The sequence below is a fragment of the Coregonus clupeaformis genome, unplaced genomic scaffold (genome assembly GCF_020615455.1).
Source record: "Coregonus clupeaformis isolate EN_2021a unplaced genomic scaffold, ASM2061545v1 scaf1225, whole genome shotgun sequence".
Classification (NCBI taxonomy): domain Eukaryota; kingdom Metazoa; phylum Chordata; class Actinopteri; order Salmoniformes; family Salmonidae; genus Coregonus; species Coregonus clupeaformis.
Window position 1 is genome coordinate 97,919 of NW_025534679.1, and position 25,262 is coordinate 123,180.

A 25,262-nucleotide genomic window follows, 5' to 3' on the forward strand; every position below is an offset into this window, starting at 1 on the left:
CCCTTCAAAGTGGGTACCTTTACCCTTCCCTCTGCAGATCTGGACCTGGGGGGTTTGATGTCCACACTTTGAGTTTTGTCGCTTCCTAGTGGACGTTTTTCCCAATGAAATAGAACAAAATTGTGGCTATGGTCAAACCATAGAGATAGATAGAGTACTCTATAGTGCCCAAAAGCATATTTAGCATTGGCAGCGCCATTTAGGACTTTCACCATTTTGAAGAAGTCAACTGGGTTGGACTTCCTATGGGTTAAGGAAGAATCACATAATTCCATCCAGGTCATTGCAATAAATTATACTTGTGAACAAACATTCCATAACTGCATGTGGCAGTAAATCACCAACCTTGGCTTTTATACCTGTTCAAACAACACACTCCAGGTGGCAGTATGCAGCCTTTCAATTTGTTTACCAACTCATAGAAGTAGTGGAAGAAGTAAATGGACTGGGAGCATCCCGCATTGAGTAACTCAACATTACAACAAAATCTATGGACAAAAAATCCTAGCTAAAAAACGTTAGCTGACATGGACTAGTTGATCTGGACATTTCTGACAAGTTATAAATAGCTCTCTAAAGTATGCGCGCCCACAGCTCTAACTATCTCTATGGGTCAAACTTACATAAAGTGATTACAGTAATTACAGATAAAAAGCCTCTAAAATATTGACTACAAGTACATTAGATTATTTGAAAATTATTTTGTTATAGTGTTGTGAACTTGTGTGATCCATTACGAAAGTTGTGTGTTTACACAAAAGTTATTGCTTTAAAGAATAAGAAAGGATTTGCAAGACAAGTCTTTACATATTCAGTTTACATGTGTAGGCTATCTGAACAAAGAGCTTTGATTTTTTTCTAAAAGGGAACGTATTGATGTTACATAACTGTTGTCTGGAGGCTTCCTCACACTTCTCTCACATTCCAAGAAAGACTATATGCCATCGATAATTTTGATCATTGAAAATGTATTGTATGAGACCCAATTATATTGGCTTATACATTGACACACGACCCTCCACACGTTTTAGCAATACCTTGTGATCATTGAGCTAGCTATTTATTAAATTAATGGATTAGTACGTAAGCATGTTATTTTCCAGAATTTTTTTGGGGGGATACAATAGTATACATTTTCTTTGGCCAATCGCTGTTAAGAAATTGGAGCAGGGCGGGGTAAGTGATGGGAAAAAATGGCAGAAAAATGACGTAGCTGCGTTTGTAACCCAATAGAATCAGGGGAATCATATGCAAATGTGATAGTAATAGGAAGTGAATTCTGAGATGTCAGTCTAGCGGTAGCTACATGTCAATGCATGTCCACGGACAGAGAGGGAAATAATAGAAAAGACGGACCATACATAATTTCGAGATAAATATAGAAACATCCCTATGGAAAGACACGGATCCAGACACAGACGAGAAAAGGAAACAACTGGACACGGTGTAGTAGAGGACGGTGACGAGGTTTGTTTGCCAGCTATCTGTCTGCTACGATCAGGGAGGGGGCGCAGGGAGCTCTGTTGTTTTCGTCGGTTTAGCTAGCTGAACTCACAACTAGCGAACTAAGCAAGGTATGCTAGCTACCTAACAAATTTCATTTTCCATTTTAGCAAATACCTTGCTTAGTTCGCTAGCTGTATGTGGGTTTGACATACTGCGAGTGAGGTTGTCAACATTCATTCCACCACTAACTCGTGGATGCGCGAAAAGCAGGGATGGTGAGTTGGGGCCCTTTGCCAAATAGCATCGAGCTACCAGTCCTCTCTTGCTTGTTTACTATATTATTACTTATGTCGACAAAAAAACGTTTTCTTTTAGGAAAGACATCTAAAAGATTGTTGTTGTGTTCAGCGTTACTTGTCGGTGGCACAGCCATTAATATAAATAGCAACGGGGACTGCATGGTGCGTAGGGTAGCTGGTGGTGGGTTTCCCTTAATTAGGCGTGACTTGCTGCGCACCATGATAATCTGCATTCACTGAGATGGCTAACTAAATTAGCTAGCTAGGTAACTGTCTTCTCATGCACTGTGTGTGTTCCTATTCCTATATCGTCACACACACAATTAGGCAAATTATTCCTACACCTGCCTACCAATACACAAATGGGGTGGGGGAGCGGGGAGTAGTCCATGTGATCAAAACTAAAACAGTAGAGTTAAGTTTGGGGTGAGCCATCTCTCTGCATTGTCACTCATGCCCAACTGCCAGTGTTCATTACTGTGACAGGCAGACAGATTAAAGAGTAGGGTGATATGGGGCTGAGCCCGTGGTGGCTTCCCTAATCTCTCAACTACGCAGCTCTGGAATGTTATTGTATCTCATGATGGCAGGGCAGGCTGTGATTCTTAGCACATAGGCTAGCCGTGGCCTATTGAGGCACCTGCTTTCCCCCCAAATGATTTAGGCTACATCATAGATCAGGCTGGATGACTGACTGGCCTTCCCACATCAGAGGCAATCTGCAGTTTACTTGAAACAACAACAAAGCGGCCACCCCATCACTTGTTTTGGTAAAGAAATGTAAAAAGTCTCACATTCATAGACAGAGCTATGGATGCAAGATCTGAGCATCCATGAAATCAAAAGTATAGTTTCAATTTATATATATAAAAAAAGTGGCTTGTAGTTACTGCAGTTATTATTAGTACATAACTAATGCATTCTAGAGGCTATAGAGGAGAACACACAGATAGCCTATTTTATGTCCCAAATGGCACCCTATTCCCTATATAGGCCTAGTGCACGCAGCCTTAGAAAGGATTCATAGAAGTGCTCGGCCTGCTGACCTTAGTGGCCATGGCTGATGTAATTGATTCTTATCAGAAAGTGTTCTCTCTGATTGGAGAGGGCAGCAAGTCCGTGCTCTATGGGGAATTCCATTTGGAGCAGTGGAGGACAGCGGGGATCACTGTTAGTAATGGGGCTGTTAGGATTGATCACTGCGCATTCTCTTGTTAACCAAGGCGACAAATGAACTGGAACACATCCATCACAAATGACTGGTTTGAGGTCAGTGCTTACTATTGAAGAGGGACTATAGGGATTGTAGAACTGTGTTAAAGGAAAGAAGCGTTGTATGGAGATATGAAGAGGCACATTTTCTCTGATATTCTGTTGGGTTGTCTTGGCCAGATCACGCCTATTCTTAACAACTGTTGTAAAACATTAAATAAAAGTGTTTGTTTGTTTTCCTCCAGATTTGACCACATCACTTTGACTCTGTCGCCGCACAAATAAAGGCAGTTGGACGGAGTGGATCATCTTTTTATTGGAGTTGAAACCTACGTTGTAAGTAAAGAATTGCTTGATAGAACTCTTTCCTATCCATGTTCTGGGGTTTGTTTGTTTTATCTAAACTACCTCATCATCTGACTCTCATATTTACATACCACACGTTCCTCTTTTTGGACTGTAAACCAGCCTACCTCTTTCTCCACCATCTCTCTTTTTGTTTTGGCCAGTCTGTTTAGCATGATTGTTTTTGTTAATTTCCTGCTTTTGTCATTGCTCCTAGCAGGCAGCTGAAATATATTTAGATGTTGCTAGGCTACATGCCTTAAATACCTATTTTTGACAGAGAAATAGCTAGACCACTTTGTGCCCTCTGTTTGTTCCATGGTCCACACTGTTTACTTTTGCAGATTAAGTTTGGTGAACAAGACGTAGGTTTAAAGTGACATAAATGTAGTTGTGTTGTCTATTGTACAGTTCATCAGGGTACTAGTGAGCATGGCTGATGTAGGCTAGTTGATTTAATGTGGACCGTGTAGCAGGATCATCCGCACTAGCTGTATTTGTTCAAAGTGGATTATTTACAGTCTAACGTCATTGCTTTGTTTATGTCTGTGTGTTTGTCTCTCTCAGAGGCACCATGGCCACCCAAGACTCAGTCTACTCTGACTACACCATCGTCGCCCCGGAGATGCCGGCCATGTTCGACGGCATGAAGCTGGCGGCGGTCGCCACGGTGCTGTACGTCATCGTCCGCTGCCTGAACCTCAAGAGTCCCACTGCTGCTCCTGACATCACCTACCAGGACACGCCCCTCAACCGCTTCCTGCTCAAGTCCTGCCCCATCCTGACCAAAGAGTGAGTGACCTGTTTGCCTGTCGTTCAGTCTTTGACCGTGTTCGGTGATCATACAAACACTAGTCTAGCGCAAGACCTTACCCCCAATATATCTTAATGCTGAGTGCCAAGCAGAGACCCATCAGGTCCCATTTTTACAGTCTTTGGTATGACTCGACTGGGGGAACCCAACCTTCCAGTCTCAGGGCGGACACTCTAACCACAAGGCCACTGAGTTGGCCATAAGTATGTTATAGCTTATTGGGGTCCGATGATTTGTTATGGGAGTTTTCAGTAGCCCGTAATTGGAACACTGCACCCATGCTCGCCTTGCAATGACAGCACCAACGCTTCTGTTGTCACTGTACACAATAGCCTACATCTAGTCCCACATTCCAAAGAACTCCTGTCTGTTGTGGAAAAAAGCTGTTAGTGATACTCCTGTACGACTAGAGGTTTCTCTGAGTGTGTGGCATGGTTCAGAGCCAGTACTCTACTGGCCTAATAGTCCTGTTTTAAGGGAGTCTTAAGCCCAGTGGGAGACTCTGGAGGCTTCCCTCAGCTGCTGTCTGATTATGTAAGCCTCTGTTACTCAATCTCAAATCTCTCGCCACGAGTGCTCCCCATAAGGCTGGTCAAGTGTAGTGCAATATGTAGGGAATTGGGTGCTATTTGGGATGCAGATACTTTCAAATCTAACTTTTATCCAAACAGACTGTAGATGTAGTTTGAGGTTTGTGTGTGTTTATGTGCGCTCTTTGCTTTTGTTGACAGTCTATCTGTGTGTTTTAAGACTGGTGTGTTTTTAGCCTTGACTAAAGGACTTGGAATGTTCCAGACTGCCTCAGGGAGGGACGCCCAGTTAAATATTTGCCTTCAGTTAATCTGATCTAGTCATAGGCTTAATAAGTAGGTGATAAGACTATTTATTTAGCACCAACTCTTGCACATTTTATAATTTATAAGGTTCATTATAATAATCAGTAGGTGAATTGCATCTTAATTAAATTAATCTTAATCTTCATTTTGCACTATATCCTTACACCGGGCTGTACTCACTCAAAAGCTAGCCAAGAAAGAAAGTGTGTAAAAGGATGTTGGGCTAGTAGGGCTGTCGTTCATTCATTTATTGCTCCTTGGCACTGTTTATGCTGACTAATGGTCCAAGACGGTTTGTGTAACTCGTAGTGACACCCAGTCGAGTTGCATAACACTGTTTCCAGCACGGTCACCCCTGTGACCACGGACAGATCAATCATGGAGACGGAGGGAGAGGGGTACACAGTGGAGGAAATACGAGACGGGTGCAACGCCATTGTGTTCAAGGCGTTCAATGCATTCCATCTGTCATTGTATTCTAGAAAATAAGGGCACAGCTGAAACATTTACTCAATTTAGCCTAAGTAGTTTGGGAATTGGCCTCAAAGGGCAGAACCTGCATTGGAGTGATGTGCAACAGAGCTATTCTTCTCTGATACTGAGTGAAGCCAGGTTTCCATGATCAGAGGGCTACTTGGCCTTTTATCTCAATCCCTCTCTGATGGCTTTGTGTTCAGGAAACCAGCCCTTTTAAAGGGGCAATGTGGGATTAGTACATCCGTTTTTGAATGTTTAAATTAATTATATGTAGCCATTGATTTTTGAATAATATAATTTATGAATGCCTCGAAGAGCTTAGTTTAACTTGCTTACTCCATTATTTTACCCCCAAAAAAGTGGTGGTGTTACCCCTTTTGGCAGTAGATCAGCGGGCTGTGTATTGCGTCATATCAAAAGGCTAGTTATTAAATCAGACCTCCAATAGAACAGGCCTGTGTGACTGTGACTTTGATCTGTACATCAGACAACTAAGGGCGTAGGCTATCAGCCCACGCTGGCTTCTATTTCCTTTGCTTTGGTCTGCTGCTGACTGTCAAGGGCGACAGCGGTCACACACACGAGATTCAGATTCTCCTCTTTTTTTTATGTCTTGACTGGAGCACCCAGACCTACACCACTCTAAAGTGTAGGCAATTTGACAGATTGATTTCCTTCACACAGTAGATATTCAAAAGTGTTGATACATTAAAAAGTGTAGCTTTCGTCAGTCATGTCAGATCAGTAATTTTAAAAGTATTGGGCCATAGCCTTTGCTTGTGGTCTTAGCTGGTCTGTTGCCCAGCCCTCCTCCTCCCCCTCTCAGCCAATAGATGAAGTGGACTCAGCCTGCCTGCCTGGGTTCATCCCTTAGTCCTCCTGTGACAACAATGACATCATCACTTCCAGTCAAGGATTATTCGCAGAGCGAGAATGTTCTGGGGAATCAAACCTGACCAAGATTTTAGTGTATTCGTCTATATCGGGGGTATTCACATTAGAGCCTGGAGGTCCGGAGTACTCCTGGTTTTCTGTTCTACTTCATGCTACCTCCCTAACTCTACCTATGTCAGAGCTGATAATGCTGTTTACACACAGGGGTTGGAGGTCTTATCTGTAATGTTAGTAATGGTGTGGGGAGGCATTGTGTGTTTGAGATATGCCTTATGTAAGGGAAGTGATGTCCAGGTGCTCAGACTGCTCTAATGACAGTGGATGAAGATGGATGGATGGATGGATGGATGGATGGAGGGGGTTGTGTAACTGTTGATGTAGCAACGGACTTTGCTCGCTGCCAATATTTACTGTATCAGTGTGTACCATTCCCCACCTGTGTGTGTGTGTGTGGACCGTACGTCCTTTGGCTGAGAGAGGATCACCCTGACCTTGTTTATCTCTGCAAACAGCCTCACAGCTGGCTAGCTATTCGCTCCAGTCAGGTAGCTGGCTAGCTATTTGTTCCAGTCAGGGAGCTGGCTAGCTGTTTGTTCCAGTCAGGGTAGCTGGCTAGCTATTTGTTCCTGTCAGGTAGCTGGCTAGCTATTTGTTCCTGTCAGGTAGCTGGCTAGCTATTTGTTCCTGTCAGGTAGCTGGCTAGCTATTTGTTCCTGTCAGGGAGCTGGCTAGTTATTTGTTCCAGTCAGGTAGCTGGCTAGCTATTTGTTCCAGTCAGGTAGCTGGCTAGCTATTTGTTCCAGTCAGGTAGCTGGCTAGCTATTTGTTCCAGTCAGGGAGCTGGCTAGCTATTTGCTCCAGTCAGGGAGCTGGCTAGCTATTCGCTCCAGCTGTACCTTAAACTATGGGATATCATAAGGTGTCAGTGTTTTGCATACGTTACTAAATATTGTTCTGAAATTATAGTACTAGTTATCTCAATTTCAGGCCATAGTGTGTAGGCTAAAACTACATTTGAGAGCATCGCAGGCCAAAACTACATTTGAGGACATTGCAATTGTCAACATCGATCTGCTTCTTTTGTCATCGTAGCCACTGATCTATAAACAGACACAAATTGGAAACCACTACTTGTTTTTGGCCTTTTTTCAAGGGTTTCCTGCTAAATGATCAGTGTACTTCTGTGCTAAAGTCAGTGTGCGGATGTGAGATGGTAGATTGTATGACTGTGATATGACTATAACCCAGCTCATGTCTCAATGCAGTGCTAGCAGCAGATAGAAACACTTTGATCTCCTGCAGGGTTGGACCATTACATAAGATCCACACCATAACATCTACTCCCATACAGAGGCAGTAGGATATAGGATACGTCTCCTGAGTGGCGCAGTCGTCTAAGGCACTGCATCGCAGTGCTAACTGTGCCACTAGAGATCCTGGTTCGAATCCAGGCTCTGTCGCAGCCGGCCGCGACCGGGAGACTCATGGGCGGCGCACAATTGGCCCAGCGTCGTCCAGGGTAGGGGAGGGAATGGCCGGCAGGGATGTAGCTCAGTTGATAGAGCATGGCGTTTGCAACGCCAGGGTTGTGGGTTCGATTCCCACGGGGGGCCAGTATAAAAATAAATAAATAAAATGTATTCACTAACTGTAAGTCGCTCTGGATAAGAGTGTCTGCTAAATGACTAAAATGTAAATGTAAATATAGTACCATGGCAGATGCATTACCAAGGATGGTCGGTTTCGTGCGTGTTCTACTTAGGAATGTGTAAAGGTTATTCCAACACACTGTGAGTGAAAGTCAACACTGCAAATAAACCACCCACCTTTTTGCCCTTCTTGTTGTTGTCTGTGCCTAACAACGTTTGTACCATGTTGTGCTGCTGTCATGTGTTGCTACTGTGTTGTTGTCATGTTGTGCTGCTGCCATGTTGTGGTGTTGTCTCTCTTTATGTAGTGTTGTGGTGTCTCTCTTGTCGTGATGTGTGTTTTATTTAAATCCCCTGTCCCCACAGGAGGCATTTTGCCTCTTAGTAGGCAGGCATTGTAAATAATAATTAGTCCTTAATTGACTTGCCTAGTTAAATAAAGGTTTAATACAAATAAAATAAAACTAGTATACTGCATTAGCTGACTGACCGACTAAGGCAACACTGTCAGCAAGAACAAGCCATTAAATAAAGTTATTCTATTACTTCAAGGGCCAAATCCTAATGCTGTTGTGTGCTTGTTTCTTGCAGGAATCTCTTATTGACACTTTTGCACATTCCACACACAGATATTTTTCTGTGCTCAGATCTCCAGTTAGCATGGCATTTGTGGAGTGTACTGTATGTGTGTAATGTAGGCTACTAGCCTATGTGATAGAGCATCTATTACCTAGGCCCTATACGAAGAATTACAATGTATCCTATGTATTTTATTACCTGCAAATAAACCTTCATCTCTTGAATAAAGTAAATTAAATAAGCCTTGGACAAAGTAAACCTTGTCCGAGCCAGAACGGCCCATAGTGAATCCCTGGAATAAAAAATAAAATAAAAAATCCATATGGAAGAATGTTGCATTGAATTTGTAATGCATTGTTTTTATACACACTCATTAATCTGTGTTTTGCAGGTACATTCCGCCCCTGCTGTGGGGTAAAAGTGGCCACCTACAGACAGCACTGTATGGCAAGATGGGGCGGGTGAGCTCCCCTCACCCCATAGGCCTCAGGAAGTACTTACCCATGCAGGACGGGGCCACTGCCACCTTTGACCTCTTCGAGCCCATGGGGGACCACCGGACAGGAGGTGGGCTAGTTCAATCATTTATTTACCTTTTTATAGTAATAAAGAGAATGGAGAATCTATTGGCACAGGACTCTTTTTGCAATATAAACAGTCCGCCCCCAAAAATTCCCCCTCTATTGAGATTTGCTTGCCTTACCTTTATTTGACCAGGTTAACTGGTTGAGAACGCATTCTCATTTACAGCAATGACCAAGGATAGAAGTGCAATGGGAAGGAGAGCTGTTGAATGAGCTCATTAGAAGCATGAGAGCAAATTCATCATAATAGAACGTTGTGCTATGGACTTGTCCTGTATGGCCTCAGATTGACAATGTGGTTTTGACCCCTTTGTTGGTCCTTTGACTTGTTAACCCAATGGTTCCATTTCCAGTTCTGTAGGTGATTATTATGTCAGTGTTGTTGAGGACACCGTGACTCTAGGTAAACTCTACTACCTCTACTTCCGGCTAAGGTGATGAGATCAGGGTCTACGACCCAACTAGCACCCTATTCCCTATTTAGTGCACTACTGTTGACCAGACTATGGGCCCTGGTCAAAAGTAGTGTACTGAATAGGGTGCCATTTGGGACGTAGCCCATTTGTTTTGACCTCAAAGAGTTGAGACGTAGTTGTCACTAGTTTGCGTTCCCTTGAGGAAGGAAGCATGTTACTTTACACCACACACACACACACACACACATCCACTGTTCATTTGCTGTTCTATTTGTGCTGTTGCCAGTCTCTTCTCTCTGTGTTGTCCGTTTTATCTTACATAGTTATTTTTTATTAAATTTGTATCCCCGTCCCAACAGGAGGAGGCCTCTTGCCGGGCCTTCGTTGTAAATAACAGTTTGTTCTTAATTGACTAGCCTGGTTAAATAGAGGTCATAAAAAAAGAGCCTCTGGTAACTAGGCTACTTCATGTTTTTATTATTTGAGTGATTGGGACATCTCAACCTCTACAGAGGTTTTATTGTGGCACCATACTGTCCTGTCTCTGTTTGCTGCCTGTCATATTTGTGTACCACACCGTGCAATGATCGGCCCGTGAGGAAATGTAATCAGGCCTTCACATATTTTAATTTGCAAACGGCTCACTGATCCGTCTGTCCGTATGTTTGCTGTTCCAACAGATGATGTCACCATGGTAATATGCCCGGGGATCGGTAACCATAGCGAGAAACACTACATTCGCACCTTTGTGGGTCACTCTCAGAAGGAGGGTTACAGGTGTGCCGTGCTCAATCACCTGGGCGCTCTGCCCAACATCGAGCTCACCTCGCCTCGCATGTTCACCTACGGTGAGGACTACACAGACGTGTACACACACACACACACTCCTTATAAAAAAACAGACATGCGCGCACACACACACAAAAACAACAACAATACGTTTTATAAGTGAAAAGACAGGATAGGTTTTCACCACACCACCCTCATTTCATATCAGTGGTCATGAATTAAGCTACCAAGGAAATGAACCAGCTCAAAGCACCAGTATGTAATGTCTTTGCTCTGGTCCTTGCCTGTGTTCTTGTTCTGGTAGGTTGCACGTGGGAGTTTGCGTCCATGGTTGGCTACATCAAGAAGACGTTCCCTCACACCCACCTCATAGTGGTGGGCTTTAGCCTGGGAGGCAACATCGTGTGCAAGTTCCTGGGAGAGAACCGGACCAATCAGGAGAGAGTGCTGTGCTGCGTCAGCGTCTGCCAGGGATACAGCGCACTCAGGTGGGCTATGGTCTTCTTAAGACTTATTTATACCTTATGCAAGTACGCAAAGCAACATGTAAGAGCTACGCAAAACGGCGATCCGGTGTACTTGCGTGGAGTTACAAGTTGCAGTGCTGCACACGTTTGTGTATTATGGCTACGCAAGTCCGCAGAACGGCCATTTTGCGTAGCTAATGGCGTTTGTTGCATTACGTACTATATACCCTTTTTACACACAGCTGTATACTTGGAAAGTGAAGGCGTCGTAAACATTAGTGGAGACACTATCTTTTTTTTAGAGGCAGTGTTATGCTTGCTAGCAATGAGCTGTAACGTAGCTAACTTAATGCAAATAAGTGAATTGCTTCTCCCCAATTTAGAAAAGTTAGCTAGCTAGCTGAAGTTATTTACTGTGGTCCCGTGTAGCTCAATTGGTAGAGCATGGCGCTTGCAACGCCAGGGTTGTGGGTTCGATTCCCACGGGGGGCCAGTATAAAATAAAATAAAATGTATGCACTCACTAACTGTAAGTCGCTCTGGATAAGAGCGTCTGCTAAATGACAAAGATGTAAATGTACAGTTGGTTAGCAACCATTGCTACTCTTTTGCAAGCTATGGTAACACAGCTGTCAAATGAATGAGCTGTTTAGTTGTGTTTTACCAATGGTGAAGGCGCATGAAGATGAAGGAATTGAGATATGTCTTCGTTTGAGCGCTATCCACTGAGTTTGTAAACTACGGCTTGCGATATGGTTCAATGTGCCAGTAAATAAGCACAATTTACTTTTTTGTTTATTCAAATTGCCGCAGTCTTGGAGCTAGAATTTGAATCATGCATACTGTGCTAATGCCAATACAAAAAATGAGTAACGGAGCGCAATGTACAATACGGTGAACTTGGTAAATGAGGCGTTTGTGGTAAGTACATGGGGGCCGTCATCTTTATGCACCTCTGTGACTTTCCAAGTGTATTGCTTTGAATACAAGTGCTCTGTCTATCCTTCTCCTGAGCCTTGGTACTCTGTAAAAGGAGGTTCACTCAGATGGAATTCACTTTGCCCAGCAGCTGTCTGTCTGACAAGATGGCAACAAGGCTGAGAGTAGCTGGGATCCTGTTTTTTTTTCTCCAGCAAACATTGATCATTTCCTGTAGTTTGTTCTCATCTGTGATCTCAGTGGACTGGTGACTAACACAACAAAGACAGAGGACTGATGCCCTGCCTTTTATCCTTGCCTGGGTGCCGGTCTGTCTCCGCTATAGACAACTGCTTGTTGCCTTGCCAAGTCTTTGAGCTAGACAAAGATGTAGGCTAGGCTACAATACTGTATCTGTTGTTGAATACTGAAACAGACGCATACTGTTGGCTGCTCTGTTAACCTGGGTTGTTAGTGTTATTGTTCATGCATCATGCAGTTCTTCCATGGAGGTTGTTTCAGTGTCGTTTTCCGTTCTCTGCCTTAATCCCTGTAATCTATTTGATTATACTTGGGTATACAGTGGACTGCCTGTTATCATAACGACCATAGACTTGCTTCTGTACTGATGGGGAAAACTGTTTTGTCACGGCATGGTGTTTCTAGTTGCGATATTGCACAAGCTCCGGAACGGAGTAGATGGAACTCTGAAGCGTGTGGTGTATGTGAACCACACCTTTTAGAGTTTGAAAGGCGGCCAATGTCTCTTGGCAGGAACAGTCTGCTCTGTCCAGAGAGTAAACGGTGTGTGTGTGTCAGGACAGGCAGACTGGCCTTTTGTGAAATGGGATTAGTCTTCATACCTCAGTTTATTTTCCATTCCTGTCTATGGCATAGCTAAAGCCATGTCTTTTGTCATTGCCCATGCCCATGTGTTGAATAGGATTGTTGTGCCTGCTGCGTAGTTCTCACAATATATGCTACCTCAGTAGTATTTCTCATCAGGGTTGGGTCAGTAGGTTACTTTCTAAATGTAATCTGTTACTAGTTACCTGTACAAAATTGTAATCATTAACGTAACTTTTGGATTATCCAAACTCAGTAACGTAATCTGACTTCCCCGTTAAGAGGCGTTAGAAGAAGACAAAAAGGATCCATCAAACGCATTTGGTGTCATCATAGTGGTCTCTGAACTTGTGTTAAGACAAAATACATCTGATTAGGCCTACATGTAACTGATAACATAATCAGTTACTCCTCAACCCTGTTTCGCATGTGCACTAGCAGATATGAAGTTGGACTAGCTAATTGCTAGATGGGTTCTGCTAGCTTGTTATTAGCTAGTTGCTAGTACTGCTAGCTTGTTGATAGCTAGTTGCTAGCTAGGTAGTGTTGGCGAGTCCATAGTGCAGTGAGAGATCCTTCTGCGGATTTGGTGGGTGGGGCGATGGTTAGCATGCTAGCTTCAAGAGTACAAGTGTTGTTGGGAGCAGGAGTTATTTTGTCCCATGTTGGCCTACAGTGATGAAACCTGTGTTGTATGCTTTAGCCAACCTTTCTGAATATGTTGGTTGTCAGGCCAAACGGGTATAACCATGACAACAATATAATTGTTTCTCTCTCTACACACAACTGACTTCCTGTTTTGTGTGTGTGTGTGTACAGGGCCCAGGAGACATTCCTACAGTGGGACCAGTGCAGACGCTTCTACAACTTCCTCATGGCCGACAACATGAAGAAGATCATCCTCTCACACAGGTACTCAGCCCTGTTCCAATACTTAGCACATTCACACTGGTAGGCCCAGTCCCAAAGAAGCTCCTACCCTAGGCCCATGACACTTCTCATACATCTGAAATGGGCAAATGACTGTTAAAGCGATATGATGGAAACTCCATGTGGTGATTGGGAGCTATCACCTGATAACACCCATTCAAGCCCTGCTGGGTCCACCCATAGGAAAATAAAGCTTCTGCTAAATGGCTTATATTATTATAAATTATTTAAGATCTAGGACAAATGGCTTGGACTGACCTCAGTCACAACCCAGCAGATCAGTAAAATTCCCCATAGAGAGAGGAGAAACACCAAACCAGTACAGAGTACCCTGAGGCAAACTATTTAACTAATGAAATGGAGGCAATTAGCGATAGCACGGAAATTCCTGGTATAGGTATGGATTTTACTGAGAATAACTACAGTGTTGTCACATGCATTTTAACGCCATGTCTCAACGTTTGTGTGTGTGTTTACAGGGGCAGTCTGTTTGGAAGTGCGACGAAGATGGAGGACTCAGACCTGAGTCGGCTCTACACGGCCACCTCCCTCATGCAGATCGATGAAACCATCATGAGGTATAGGAGACGCTGAAAAATAACCTAGACTCACAATCAAATCACTGTGTTTTGCTTTCCTAATACATTTTAGTAAAATACATGAAATAGAATCTAATAAGGAACACATGCTAAAATGAGACACACAACTCAATTATTCCTGTGAGCAACCGGTCTCACATTGACCCCATGTGAAATCAGTCCTAAATGTTTTAGTGTTTAGTCCTCAACACTAAAACATTTAGGACTGATTTCACAGGGGGTCAATGTGAGATTTATGGCTGTATGTTCAAAATGGACTGCACCTGCTGAAGTGCAACTTTTCGAGTTTTGTCAATGCATAGGAATAATATGCTAGGCGCCATTGAGCAAGGCTAGGGCTGGGCGATATGGCCTAAAACAAATTCGAACTTATGGGCGATTCTCGATTTATATCTCTCAAAAGGCTTTGTTGCACAATTAAAGGTCAAAACACTGCATTTCAAACAGTCGGTAATAATCTAATGAATTCAGGGCTTGTAAAATTATACATAGGCTAAATATAAGCCTTCAACCATGAGACCCATTAATAATTACATTATTTATCAAAATAATTTAACCTGCTTTTTGCAATAATCACTGATCTGGCTTTCAAATTTGTCTTTGAAAATGCCCTTTTTGTTACAAATTTAACCAGAACTATGCACATCCACTAATAATGACTAACTTCTTGTAGCAGGCATTATAGAAAATGAACACCGATCACATAAACAATCTCTCAAGCACAAGCCCATCTTCTAGTGGGTAGCCAGCTAATCTTTATATTTGAAGACTAGCCAACTTGGATTTATTTGCTTGATAACAAGGCAGAACAGTTGAACTGTTATGAATACACCCTCCTGTCCATCTCCAACTGTTTGAACAACATAGCCCGTTCACTTTGTTTAGATATTGAAATCAAGTGGCCTACCTAGATAAGAAGATGCTTATTTCTCAGAATATGAACGAGTTGCCAATTCCTGACATAAATGCGTATTTTTATACTTTGATAAAACACAGATTAGACAGCTAGCACATAACAGTCTGTGGCTAAAATGCTGTTAGCGGTACGTGTTACCGCAATGCCGCACACGACAGAAACTGAGCAAACATTTGCCACAGTCATTGATACTCCCGTCTTAGTAGGGTCTGCTCTGTTCTACATTTTGGGAGTTGAGACATAAAAAAGGTATCATTAGAAAGGTTAAATTCTCCTCTTTTACAGTAAAATAATGTCTCAATGTGTTTTGGTGTCCATATGACCAATTCTGTTGGACCAAACCTCATGCAGGTAGCTAGTTGAAACTGCTTGTCAGAGAGGAAGAAGTTATCTTTTGTTGTGGTGAGTGGCTTGGTGTCTGTGTGCCAATGGGAAGGTGCACAGTGCCCACAGCACAGAAGGAGAAGAGACTAAAAAGACAGTCATAAAAACAAAACAAAAAATCAAACCTTGATTCTTGCGGTACAGGCATTTAGAACATTGACGCTAAAACATGAGTTCAATATATCGCCCAGCCCTAAGAAAGGCCTCTGAGTATCATGTTGAGCAGGGTTTATAGGGCTGTTTTCACCCAGGTAGTACAGTATGTCCCTTAATAATCCCTCTCCAGTTTCCACAGCATGCTGCTATGTTTTGTGACCTGTCACCCCTCTGTCTCTGCAGGAAATTCCACGGGCACAACTCCCTCAAAGAATACTACGAGAAGGAGAGCTGTGTACATTATATTCACAATGTAGGTTGATACGCTCTCTCTCTCTCTCTCGCACGCTCGCTCGCTCTCTCTCTATCGCTCTCTCTCTCCTCTGAATTAAGAATAATTTAAAAACATTTTGTATGCGTGTATGAATATCAGAAATGTACTAAATGAAGTGCTTAGAACAGTGTTAGGTTCGTTGGAGAGTTCATGATTTAAGCTTGTGTCTTAGTGGACTCTTATAGGGTTTGTGTATTCCATACAGTATATCTAATAATGGTTGTATTTTGTAGGTTGACGTGCCACTACTGCTGGTGAACTCTGCAGACGATCCTCTGGTGCACGGGTCTCTGCTCACCATCCCTCGCACACTGGCAGGTAACAGACACCTGCATTAGTCACACACACACACACACACACACACACACACACACACACACACACACACACACACACACACACACACACACAGCCTGTTTCTCTAGTCAGAGCTCGTCCCTACAGAGACACAGGGCCACTCGGCAGTACCTGGTCAAGTTGTCAGTCAGTCTATTGTCTTCATCCTAAGGCACCATGCTGAGGGGAACATTTAGAGACAGTACATTGATCTGACTGCTGGTACTGGCTCTAAAATCAAAGTGCAGTTCTGGGCATTTAAAAAAGTTGTCAGAGTCTGCGTATTATCCAGAGCTAAACATGCCCATGTGCAATTTCCCACCTGAAAAAGTTACATTCTGTCTGTGCTCTGCTTATGTTTGTAATAATGCAGTGTCATTATAGTTAAAACAGACACAGAAGTTTGTACAACATGTCGATCATGTTGTTTATTATAGTTACAACAGAAGTTTGTAGGCTGCAACATGTCGATCATGTTGTTTATAGTTACAACAGACACAGATGTTTGTACAACATGTTGATCGTCCCATTTCTAGTTACGGCAGACATGTTGTACAAAATGCCTTTATGCTGAGCAGCGGGAGCAGTGGAGCTACATTTAAAATGATTGTGACTGAAGGTGCGGTTGTTTTCGCTATTGAGAAGAGGCGTCCAGAGAATCCGATCATGCAGCCGCTCCATAAAAAGTTAGCCATTACTGCAACACAGTAAGAAATACACATTGCTAAAATGAACTTGGCGTTTGGTGTCAGCAAGCCACTTTGAAAAAGTCACTTTTTAATGCCCAGAACTGTATGTGCACATGTTATTTGTGTACTAACACAAGGGAAATCATTATAAATCTACTGTATTTTCACCAGTTCAAGACAGGGTACAAAGTTGTCCCTTACTTTGTCTCTGAAACAGCAGAGCTGGAATAGAAAGGATTGGTCTACTGACTAAGTCTCACACCCAGGCCAGGGAGAGGGAGGCATATAGAACTAGGTCTGTTGGGAATGTCTGACTGGTTAACACTGGCTCAATAACTCAACCACACACACACGGTACTGTATCACACAGATGAGAGCCTCTGTCTCCACGTGTGCTCGTGCCTTAGACTTTAGACACCGCTAGGCGTTACCTTTTTAGGTATGCGAACTAAAGTCTGTCCTTTTTTCAACACTAACTGATTCTAATGAACGATTTAACACCCATCATGGTAACCTATCATTTTAAAATAGAACACTGAGAATAGCGGCCAATCAGCTCAATCCTCAAGGGTTTACTGAGTTGATCAAATGGAGCTGTAAAGGAAAGCATGCTATTTATGGAAACAACTACCTCAGCACTACCAACTAGTCATCATTTGTTGGATTATCTCAAATCCATGGACTGTAGCCAGTTCTCTTCTCCCACGGGATTACTGGAACAGCCCATCCCAGATTCCTCCCTATCCCTCCCCCTTGGCATGTCTGAAGGGTCTGGTTAGGGATAAGCTGTGTAGTGGTAGAGCTTCCACCATATTGTTTCCACCTTACAGATCTGCAAACATTGAAGGGGTAGGTCCAAAGAGAAGCTCCCTACTGTTATGATCACATTTCCTCAAAGTGGTGCAGAATGTGTGGTGGTGATATGATCCCTCCTGTGTCCTGTTATTTAAAGTGTCCCAGAGCTGGGATGGAGGGTAACACTAGCCCACTGGCGTGTCGTCTCCTGCACTACAGAGAGATGCAGGGTGGAGATATCAGCTGGTGCCCTGCCTAACTCTCTTAAAGGGGAAATCAGCTGGCAGTTCTGTCCCCTTTGCCCTAGAAGAGTCAGGCTGACTCACTCACACACACTATGGCCACAGGAAGCCTGGAAACACGCAAAAGCTGTTGTATAACTAATGTGGTCTCGTCACCTCACCTGGAATTCAACTCTAAGCCACATGGTAGTTGGCACGTCATTAGGACTGTCTGGCGGACAAATCCAATCAACAATCTTTTAGTTGGAAACCTCAGTCTTGTGCTCCGTAGTGCTTAACCCCAAGTAAAAGTTGATTCCATTTCATTTTAGGATTAAAATTGAATGTGTTATTCAAATGAAGAATATGACAGTATTTTTATTATGAATAAACAGTGTGTAGTTTTAGATGAATTAGGCTTCTGTAGAATTGGCCTAGAGGGCTGTAAAACGGCAGCCATCTTCTCCGGCGCCATTCTATCACTTTGGGCCTCATGATGTTTTCCTCATACTCATCTTCCGTGTCACAAAATGGAAGCTGCATATTAGACATGTCATTTCTGTTTTAAAGCAAGCTTCAACTTTTCCCTCTGCGTCTAGTTCATGGTCCTTTGCAAACGCGATTAAACAATTGATAGGACACCTCTTCCCAAAAGATGCAGCCAGCCAGCCAAACTGAATGGTTTATTATGATGTGTTCCTACATCAAACCCTCTTCAGGGTTCAGCCTAATGGAAAGCTGGGGTGTCCTTTTTAATTTTCTATAAATATGAGTCATTTCCTAGAATCACCTAGGCTATTATAACCGCTGGTAGATGTTAGCAAATAGTGTATGGTTGGTACAAGCCCTGTGGGATCACACTCACCAGGCGGACACTGCAGTTTCCCCCACTAACCCAGTTAGAGCTGGAGAAATTAGGGATCCATGTCTGGATGCCACACTAGTGTTCTGTTCAGGGTTGGGGTCGATTCGAATTGAAGGCAGTCAATTCAGGAAGTGATTAGATTTTTTTTTTTATGTTTAAATAAATTGCTTCTACTTTTCAGTTTATTTAGAAGTAATTGAAAATGGGGGCCATTTTTTAAATGATTGAATTGGAATATCAATGTACTTCCTGAATTAACTTGGTTCTGTTATCACTGGTAGGCAGCAGCTGGGGAATACCTGCAATACTGTTGTTACTTGCTACATGCTTAGTCATTTCATAAAAGTTTATGTTGTGCTATTTTAATACCTCTTATTTACAAGGTTCTAACAGTTTTTTTATTTCAAGTTAATATATGAACACTAACCTCACTAAATAGGTTATAAATAGGCTGTACTGTACAGCCTATAGTCAAAGTGAATTGGCCCATTTTGGTTGACCTCACAGTGGATTGGGTAGAATTATTTTTGTTTCAACAAAAACCAAAACCAAACGGTATGAAGTAACAAAGCTACAGTGCCATATGGGCTAATTGTTCTAGTTGGTCCATCCTGATAGATATTACATGTTTATTGCCTTTATCAAGGCGCTATTTATCTTTCATCATGGTTATTGCGGCAACCTGGTGATAGTGATCGGTGTTAATACACTGGACCCTGCTCTCCTTCCTCTCCCTGTCCTCCTAGACAACTGACTCAATATCTCTATGTCCCATTACGCGGATGACGCCATTTTTACGACCTTGCTGTAACATTATTTGCTGTGTTCGTCATTTTACAGAATGTATCATATCATACATGACATAACTGTCACTAAACAATGACTCCCATGTGGTGCCGGGACTGGTCTGGTGGTAGTGCTGCCGACCCAGAACACATATGCCCCTGGAGGCAGCGGTTCGATCCCCTGTTCCGCAACTTGCTTTCTATACTGTATCCCTCTTATATATCTCCCTCTCATACATTTCTATCCATCTATCTGTCAATAAACTTAAAAATATGTTTTAAAAGATGCCTCGATATCCTCTCATTCTACCCCCTCCCTTTCTGTTCTCCCTACCCAGAGAAGAAGCAGAATGTCATCTTCGCCCTGACGCTGCACGGGGGCCACCTGGGCTTCTTTGAGGGGGCCGTGCTTGTCCCCCAGCCCCTCACTTGGATGGACAAGGTGATCGTGGGCTACGCCAACGCCATGTGCCAGTGGGAGAAACAGAAACCGCCGTGCCAAAAAAGCGGAAACCTGAGTACACCCTGCCCTGAGGAGAAGGCAGCGTAAACTTTAACCTCCTGAACTCCTCTCTTGCTCACCTCAGACCCCCCTCCCCACTCACTGAGGAGAAACTTTAACCAAACTTGAACTACTACTCTCTCTCTCCTCTCACCCCTCTTCTCGGGCTACTGTCTCAACCCTCCTCCTCTGCCTCCCTGGTACCCCTGTTCCCTCAGCCTCTGCTCCTCCTGCTGCCCCCCTCTAACCAAAACAACCTTACATGTGAAGGAACTAAAATGACTAAATGCCTTTGTGCTTTGTCTCTGAGGGGAACTAGTGGAGTGGAGAGGAACAACAGCTTTTGTCCTTACGTATACATTACCAAGAGAGATCCCTGAGATCCAACCATGGAGACTTTGACCAAATACTCACTAAAAAGGGATGAAGCAACCTGACATCCTATGAGTAGAGAGGGAGAGAAAGCGACATGGTAGAGGTGTAGTCGTAGAGATAACAAGAGCACAGAAGAAACCTCCTAGTACTATCTCTGAGGACTAATGAAGCTGCAGTTACTGTACGTTACAGTGCACTCACTGCTGACGACCGCCAAGGCTTTAGCCTAGTTTGCCGTCTTAAACCAACACCGCCTCTTTATACAATGTATGTTACTCGCAAATACTGTATAAAAAGCCAGTTTAGTTTAGCAGGCCGTGTGTGTGCTGAGAAAGAGAGCTACGGGATAGCTCTGTGAGCATGTGACCTTTTCTATTTGGTTGATCTGATTCTCTGTTCACGGTCTGTTTTAGTCCTAAGTATGATTTCTTGGTGAATATCAGCCCTTTTTGGAAGGTATACAAATATTAAATACTATATTATACAGTAATGGAACTTTTAATCGAATCCCCCATAAAATAAGTATCTATTTGGTACTTGATTCCATGTAGAATCAAGGGGTATGTCTCACATGGCACCCTAACCCTTATGGTGAAATATAGTGGCCCAGGTCAAAGGTAGTGCACTACAAAGGGAATAGGGTGCCTTTTGGGATGCTGCCAAGGTCCCCCCCCGTGATATTAAGCAATGGAGGTAGGTTTTTGCCTACCGGATCTGACCAGTGGTCAATCTCAATGGGATCCATGCACATTCCTACTGTCTCGTTGGTTCTATCACTTTAATTCAATGCACTTTATACGTTGTATGCCACGTTTCTTTATTTAACCATTTTGTTGTTCTTTCTTTTATGGGACTAGTGGAAGATAAAGGTTTAGAAACTCTTTTTTTTTATGCGTAACGTTTTGTTCAGTGACACTAACGAACGAACGGGAGGGAGAGAGGTCGGTAACTCTTCAAGTTAGATGGCCCAAATGATCCCCATGTTCACTAAACCCTACAGTGCACCCTCCCATATAGTGCCCTACATGTTAGTACACCATGTAGGGAATAGTGTCATTTGAGATTAGCCCTCAGGGTGAATCTTCCTTGGCTGTCTGTCCTGTGCAGTCAACCTACTCAGCCTTACTACTAACCCTAACCTACTCAGTCCTATACCCTTGATCAGCTCCAGGTCTTCTATAACATGACTGACTATGGAATCATTCCCTTAGACAGAGAGTAGCCCACTGCCAATACACAGACACTCCAGTGTCAAACACTCATATAGAAATGGACCTAGTTGTACTTGTTTTAGCTAGCACCTCAGACTCAATAATATCACTAAAATACATTTTCCACCAATGTCAAAACATACATAACTTGCTGTGATAACTGGTTTATCACATCCAATGTTGAACCCTTCATTGGCGAGGGCACTGTACAGATGCACATACAATCATGTAGATGGCTGGGATAATAGGCCATGTGTTCATGGGACCTGAGCTGTGAGGTGTGCTGAGTAGGATGGCCATAATCATTCACTTCTAACAGACTCCATTTTGTTGAACCAAAAGTCGTCACAGAAAAGTGTTTTTAGTTGACCAGTGGTAGAATACTGATAGAATATTGGTGGCAGTGTTGAGGTCTCCCAGAGAGGAAGTATATTATACATGGAAATGGCCCAACTTTGTTGCTAGGGAACATTATATTTGAAAGAAACTGTATACAAGGGGAGATAACTTCTTTCCGTTTTATTTTGTCAGGACCGAAGGTCTTAGCACACACGTTTGTGTTTTAAGGAATGCTGTAACATGTCAATGCTGCAAGATGCTGAGGTGTATGAGAATGATGTGTAGGTGAGAATCTGATGAGGTTCGCAAAGTCTCAACCCCGAAGTCAAGGGTGAGTGGTGAAAAAAAGATCAAGTTTAGATGTTATAGCTTTCAGTGTTTCCTCTTCTTCAGATATATAATGGCCATGCATTTTCCCCTTCAAAGCCTGCAGTGGTAGCCATGCTGGTAGTGTGTGGTGTCATGACATGGCTAGCCCAGAGATCCAGCCAAGTGAACTGCAGGGAGATAAAGCTGGTGATTCACTGTACATTAGGGTTGCATCCCAAATGACACCATATTCCCTAATATAGTGTACTACTTTTGACCTGAGCCCTATGGACCCTGATTAAAAGTAGTGCACTATATAGGGTGTCATTTGGGATGCTGCCCAGGCGTATCAGTCCCACCCAACCCATACCTCCTGAGTACCATAATGATCTCTTTTAACATCACCTCATGCCAGTCATTTGGCTGGCTGAGTTCTTTCAGCCTTGTAAACTGCCACTCCCTGCTCTAATTTCACCTCTGTCGACTGGTGTCTAAACACAAGGGTGCCATCTGCAGGCTTGGAGAGCAAACTACAACTACTGTCTAAAATCCAGCCAGTAGGTTACTGTACTGTAGTCCTTTAGACATTATTGATGTTAACTCAGTGAGAGAAGATTTGAATACCGCTGTTGAACTAACTGATGTTTATTACCAATGTTTGTTACCAATTTTTAAGGACACTTCACAGTTATAGTTAAAAGTTGATAGAAAATCAGTTAGTCAGTGAATCGTCCAGTCTAACCAATAGTCATGTCATTCTGAGATATCCCAGCGAGTAAGATCTGAGTCTTGATACACCAGCATAACAAGCAATCTTTGCTATGACTCCACACAAACAGGGTGTGTTCTGTCTATAGAAATCTGCTTATCACCTAACTTTGCACCGAAATGCAGGTTTGGATTGTATCTCTTCAAACTAGTTACAGAATTGTTTTTTCAGATTTATTTTCGAAATGTTTTTTGTATTTTGTATTGTTACGGTGACTAATTGTTGTTATTGTTATTTTCTTGTATGTGCAAATTTGTCAGCACGTGAGTGTTTATGAATGAATGTAGGTGTGTATGCTGAGTCCTGACCACCTCTGGTTGGGAAAACCAAAACATGTCTTAACTGTAAAGATATGAATTAATTAAATGTATACATAGTTGGGTCGTTCCACCAATTCAGTGCCTTTTGAGATGTGTAACTTGGTGACCTTTATTACTTTTATTTAAAAAATTACTATATTAAGTGGCAAATGAAGTAACAGGGTTGGCGTTTTCATCTTAAATCAGCCATAAATCCCCTTCTGACGGTGGGGGAATGGAAGCTTGTTGTGTACAACCGGGAGGGGCAATTGAATGCAACCTTAAAAAAAAAAAATGTTAAAACATTTCTAGCCTGTCTATATATGGGTAACAGGGTTGCCGTGTTATGCTCGACCCGCTCAGTTTCCCACCACAAAACACCAGAACATTTCCAAAAAGAGTAGGACCAGATCACCTGCTTTTACACTATTTGACTATTCAATATTAAAGTGATAGTTCAATTCACGTAGGAGAGTTGACCTTAAAATGAAGGGACTGTTTTTCCCCCTGTTTTTTTCTTAAAAGGAATCACTAATCACATGAAATAAATTATCATCTTCAGAAATGACTGCAAAAGCAACAAAATAACTAGGGCTTTACAATGATGGACAAATTGAGGTTAAGTGGGTTAAAATCTTCCTGGAGGTAACAGAGGGTGCATGGAGGGACATGTCAAAATGCTGAGTTTTGGCACTTTAGGAAGTCTTTCTTGATATTACAAATCTGATTTATTGAATTCTCCATGTGGCCTATATTAAAGGGCACTTCATTGAATATAACAGACTTTTAAACTTCAATATTGGTACACAATTTCTACCTAAAATATTAAAGGGATGTAAAAGGCACTCATTTTGTGAAACGACCCAGTTAATCTGTATGACAGGAACCAGGGGATATTTCATAAAGGATTAAGGCAATAATCAATAGTTTTTTGTTTTTTTTTCTCTTAAGGTTTAAATGCAAACGTGTGAGGGAAAGATCATTTAAAAAAAATAAAAATTAAAAAGTGGGAGAACAATCTTATTTATTCAGTTCTGTTTCTACATAGAGAATGGGCTCCAATCGATGTCAGATGTTCTGAATTGTTCATTTTAGGATTAATATGAAAAAATGTATTAATCTTAACTTCCGCTTGTTGAAACTAATTGTGTAAGTGTGACTGACTATGGTCTTGCAGGTCCTGCTTTTGAGAAAACCCTTGGAGACTGGATGAGCTCAACAAATGTAAGTAGTGTCTCAGAGTAGGAGCGCTGATCTAGGATCAGTTTTGGCTTTTAGATCAAAATACATGATTGATTGTATGGACATTCGGGACCTAGATCAGCACTCCTCTGAAATGCTTGATACATACAGCCCCAGGGGTTTATTCCATGGGGCGAAATGTCCAGAACGAAGCTCATAGAAAAGTAGTGCATAGAACCAACATGGTTCTCAATTCCAGAAGAAAGAAAGCTCTAAATGCTATGCAATCCATTTCTATCTGAAATGTTCTGAACATTCCGTGCTATGGGGAATGGAGCCCTTTCCACCAATAAGAACACAGTGATCCATGACATCAACAAATGTTCACTTTAACATTATAGAGCTTTATTCTTGTGTTTACAATTCATTTCATTGTATGATGATGTTAGCTCTTTTGGAAGGGTGGTGGATGTGGAAATGTAATTTTGGTGCACTGATATAATCATACAGTATGACATTATGAATTCAGATCACTGATGTGTTTTTGTAAAGAAAACCAATGGTGTGTGTGATGTAATAATAATTTAAAAAATATGGTTGTGTTCCAAAAATAAATTATTTTCTTGTAAAAAGTTTTCTTTTTTGTTGTGTCTTTATGAGCAACTGGTGGTATGATTGATCTCATGTACTGTGCCTTCAGAAAGTATTCACACCCCTGGACTTTTTCAATATTTTGTTGTGTTAAAGTGGGATTC

At 42.4% G+C, this 25,262-nt stretch overlaps 1 protein-coding gene across 3 annotated transcripts; it reads left to right on the forward strand.

The window, feature by feature from the left end:
* Positions 1 to 1,285: 1,285 nt before the first annotated feature.
* On the forward strand, positions 1,286 to 23,500 carry LOC121583007 (monoacylglycerol lipase ABHD2). Of its 3 annotated transcripts, none has more exons than XM_045217781.1 (11): positions 1,286 to 1,467; positions 3,203 to 3,293; positions 3,870 to 4,094; positions 8,943 to 9,118; positions 10,232 to 10,399; positions 10,645 to 10,828; positions 13,391 to 13,483; positions 13,981 to 14,079; positions 15,740 to 15,809; positions 16,064 to 16,148; positions 19,860 to 23,500. In XM_045217781.1, exons 3-11 carry the CDS (start codon positions 3,877 to 3,879, stop codon positions 20,069 to 20,071), a joined length of 1,305 nt encoding a protein of 434 aa, XP_045073716.1. In that variant the 5' UTR covers positions 1,286 to 1,467; positions 3,203 to 3,293; positions 3,870 to 3,876; the 3' UTR covers positions 20,072 to 23,500. The 3 variants fall into 3 exon arrangements, with proteins under 3 accessions (XP_045073716.1, XP_045073718.1, XP_045073717.1); XM_045217783.1 differs by lacking the exon at positions 1,286 to 1,467 and adding an exon at positions 1,533 to 1,721; XM_045217782.1 differs by lacking the exon at positions 1,286 to 1,467 and adding an exon at positions 2,806 to 3,014.
* Positions 23,501 to 25,262: the final 1,762 nt, after the last annotated feature.

What these genes read in the sequence shown, in the direction of transcription:
- LOC121583007 (XM_045217781.1), top strand. Translation starts at nt 3,877, where the DNA reads ATGGCCACCCAAGACTCAGTCTACTCTGACTACACCATCGTCGCCCCG. An exon ending in GGGGGACCACCGGACAGGAG is followed by an intron (nt 9,119 to 10,231) that starts GTGGGCTAGTTC and finishes CTGTTCCAACAG; the next exon opens with ATGATGTCACCATGGTAATA. An exon ending in CATCCCTCGCACACTGGCAG is followed by an intron (nt 16,149 to 19,859) that starts GTAACAGACACC and finishes CTCCCTACCCAG; the next exon opens with AGAAGAAGCAGAATGTCATC.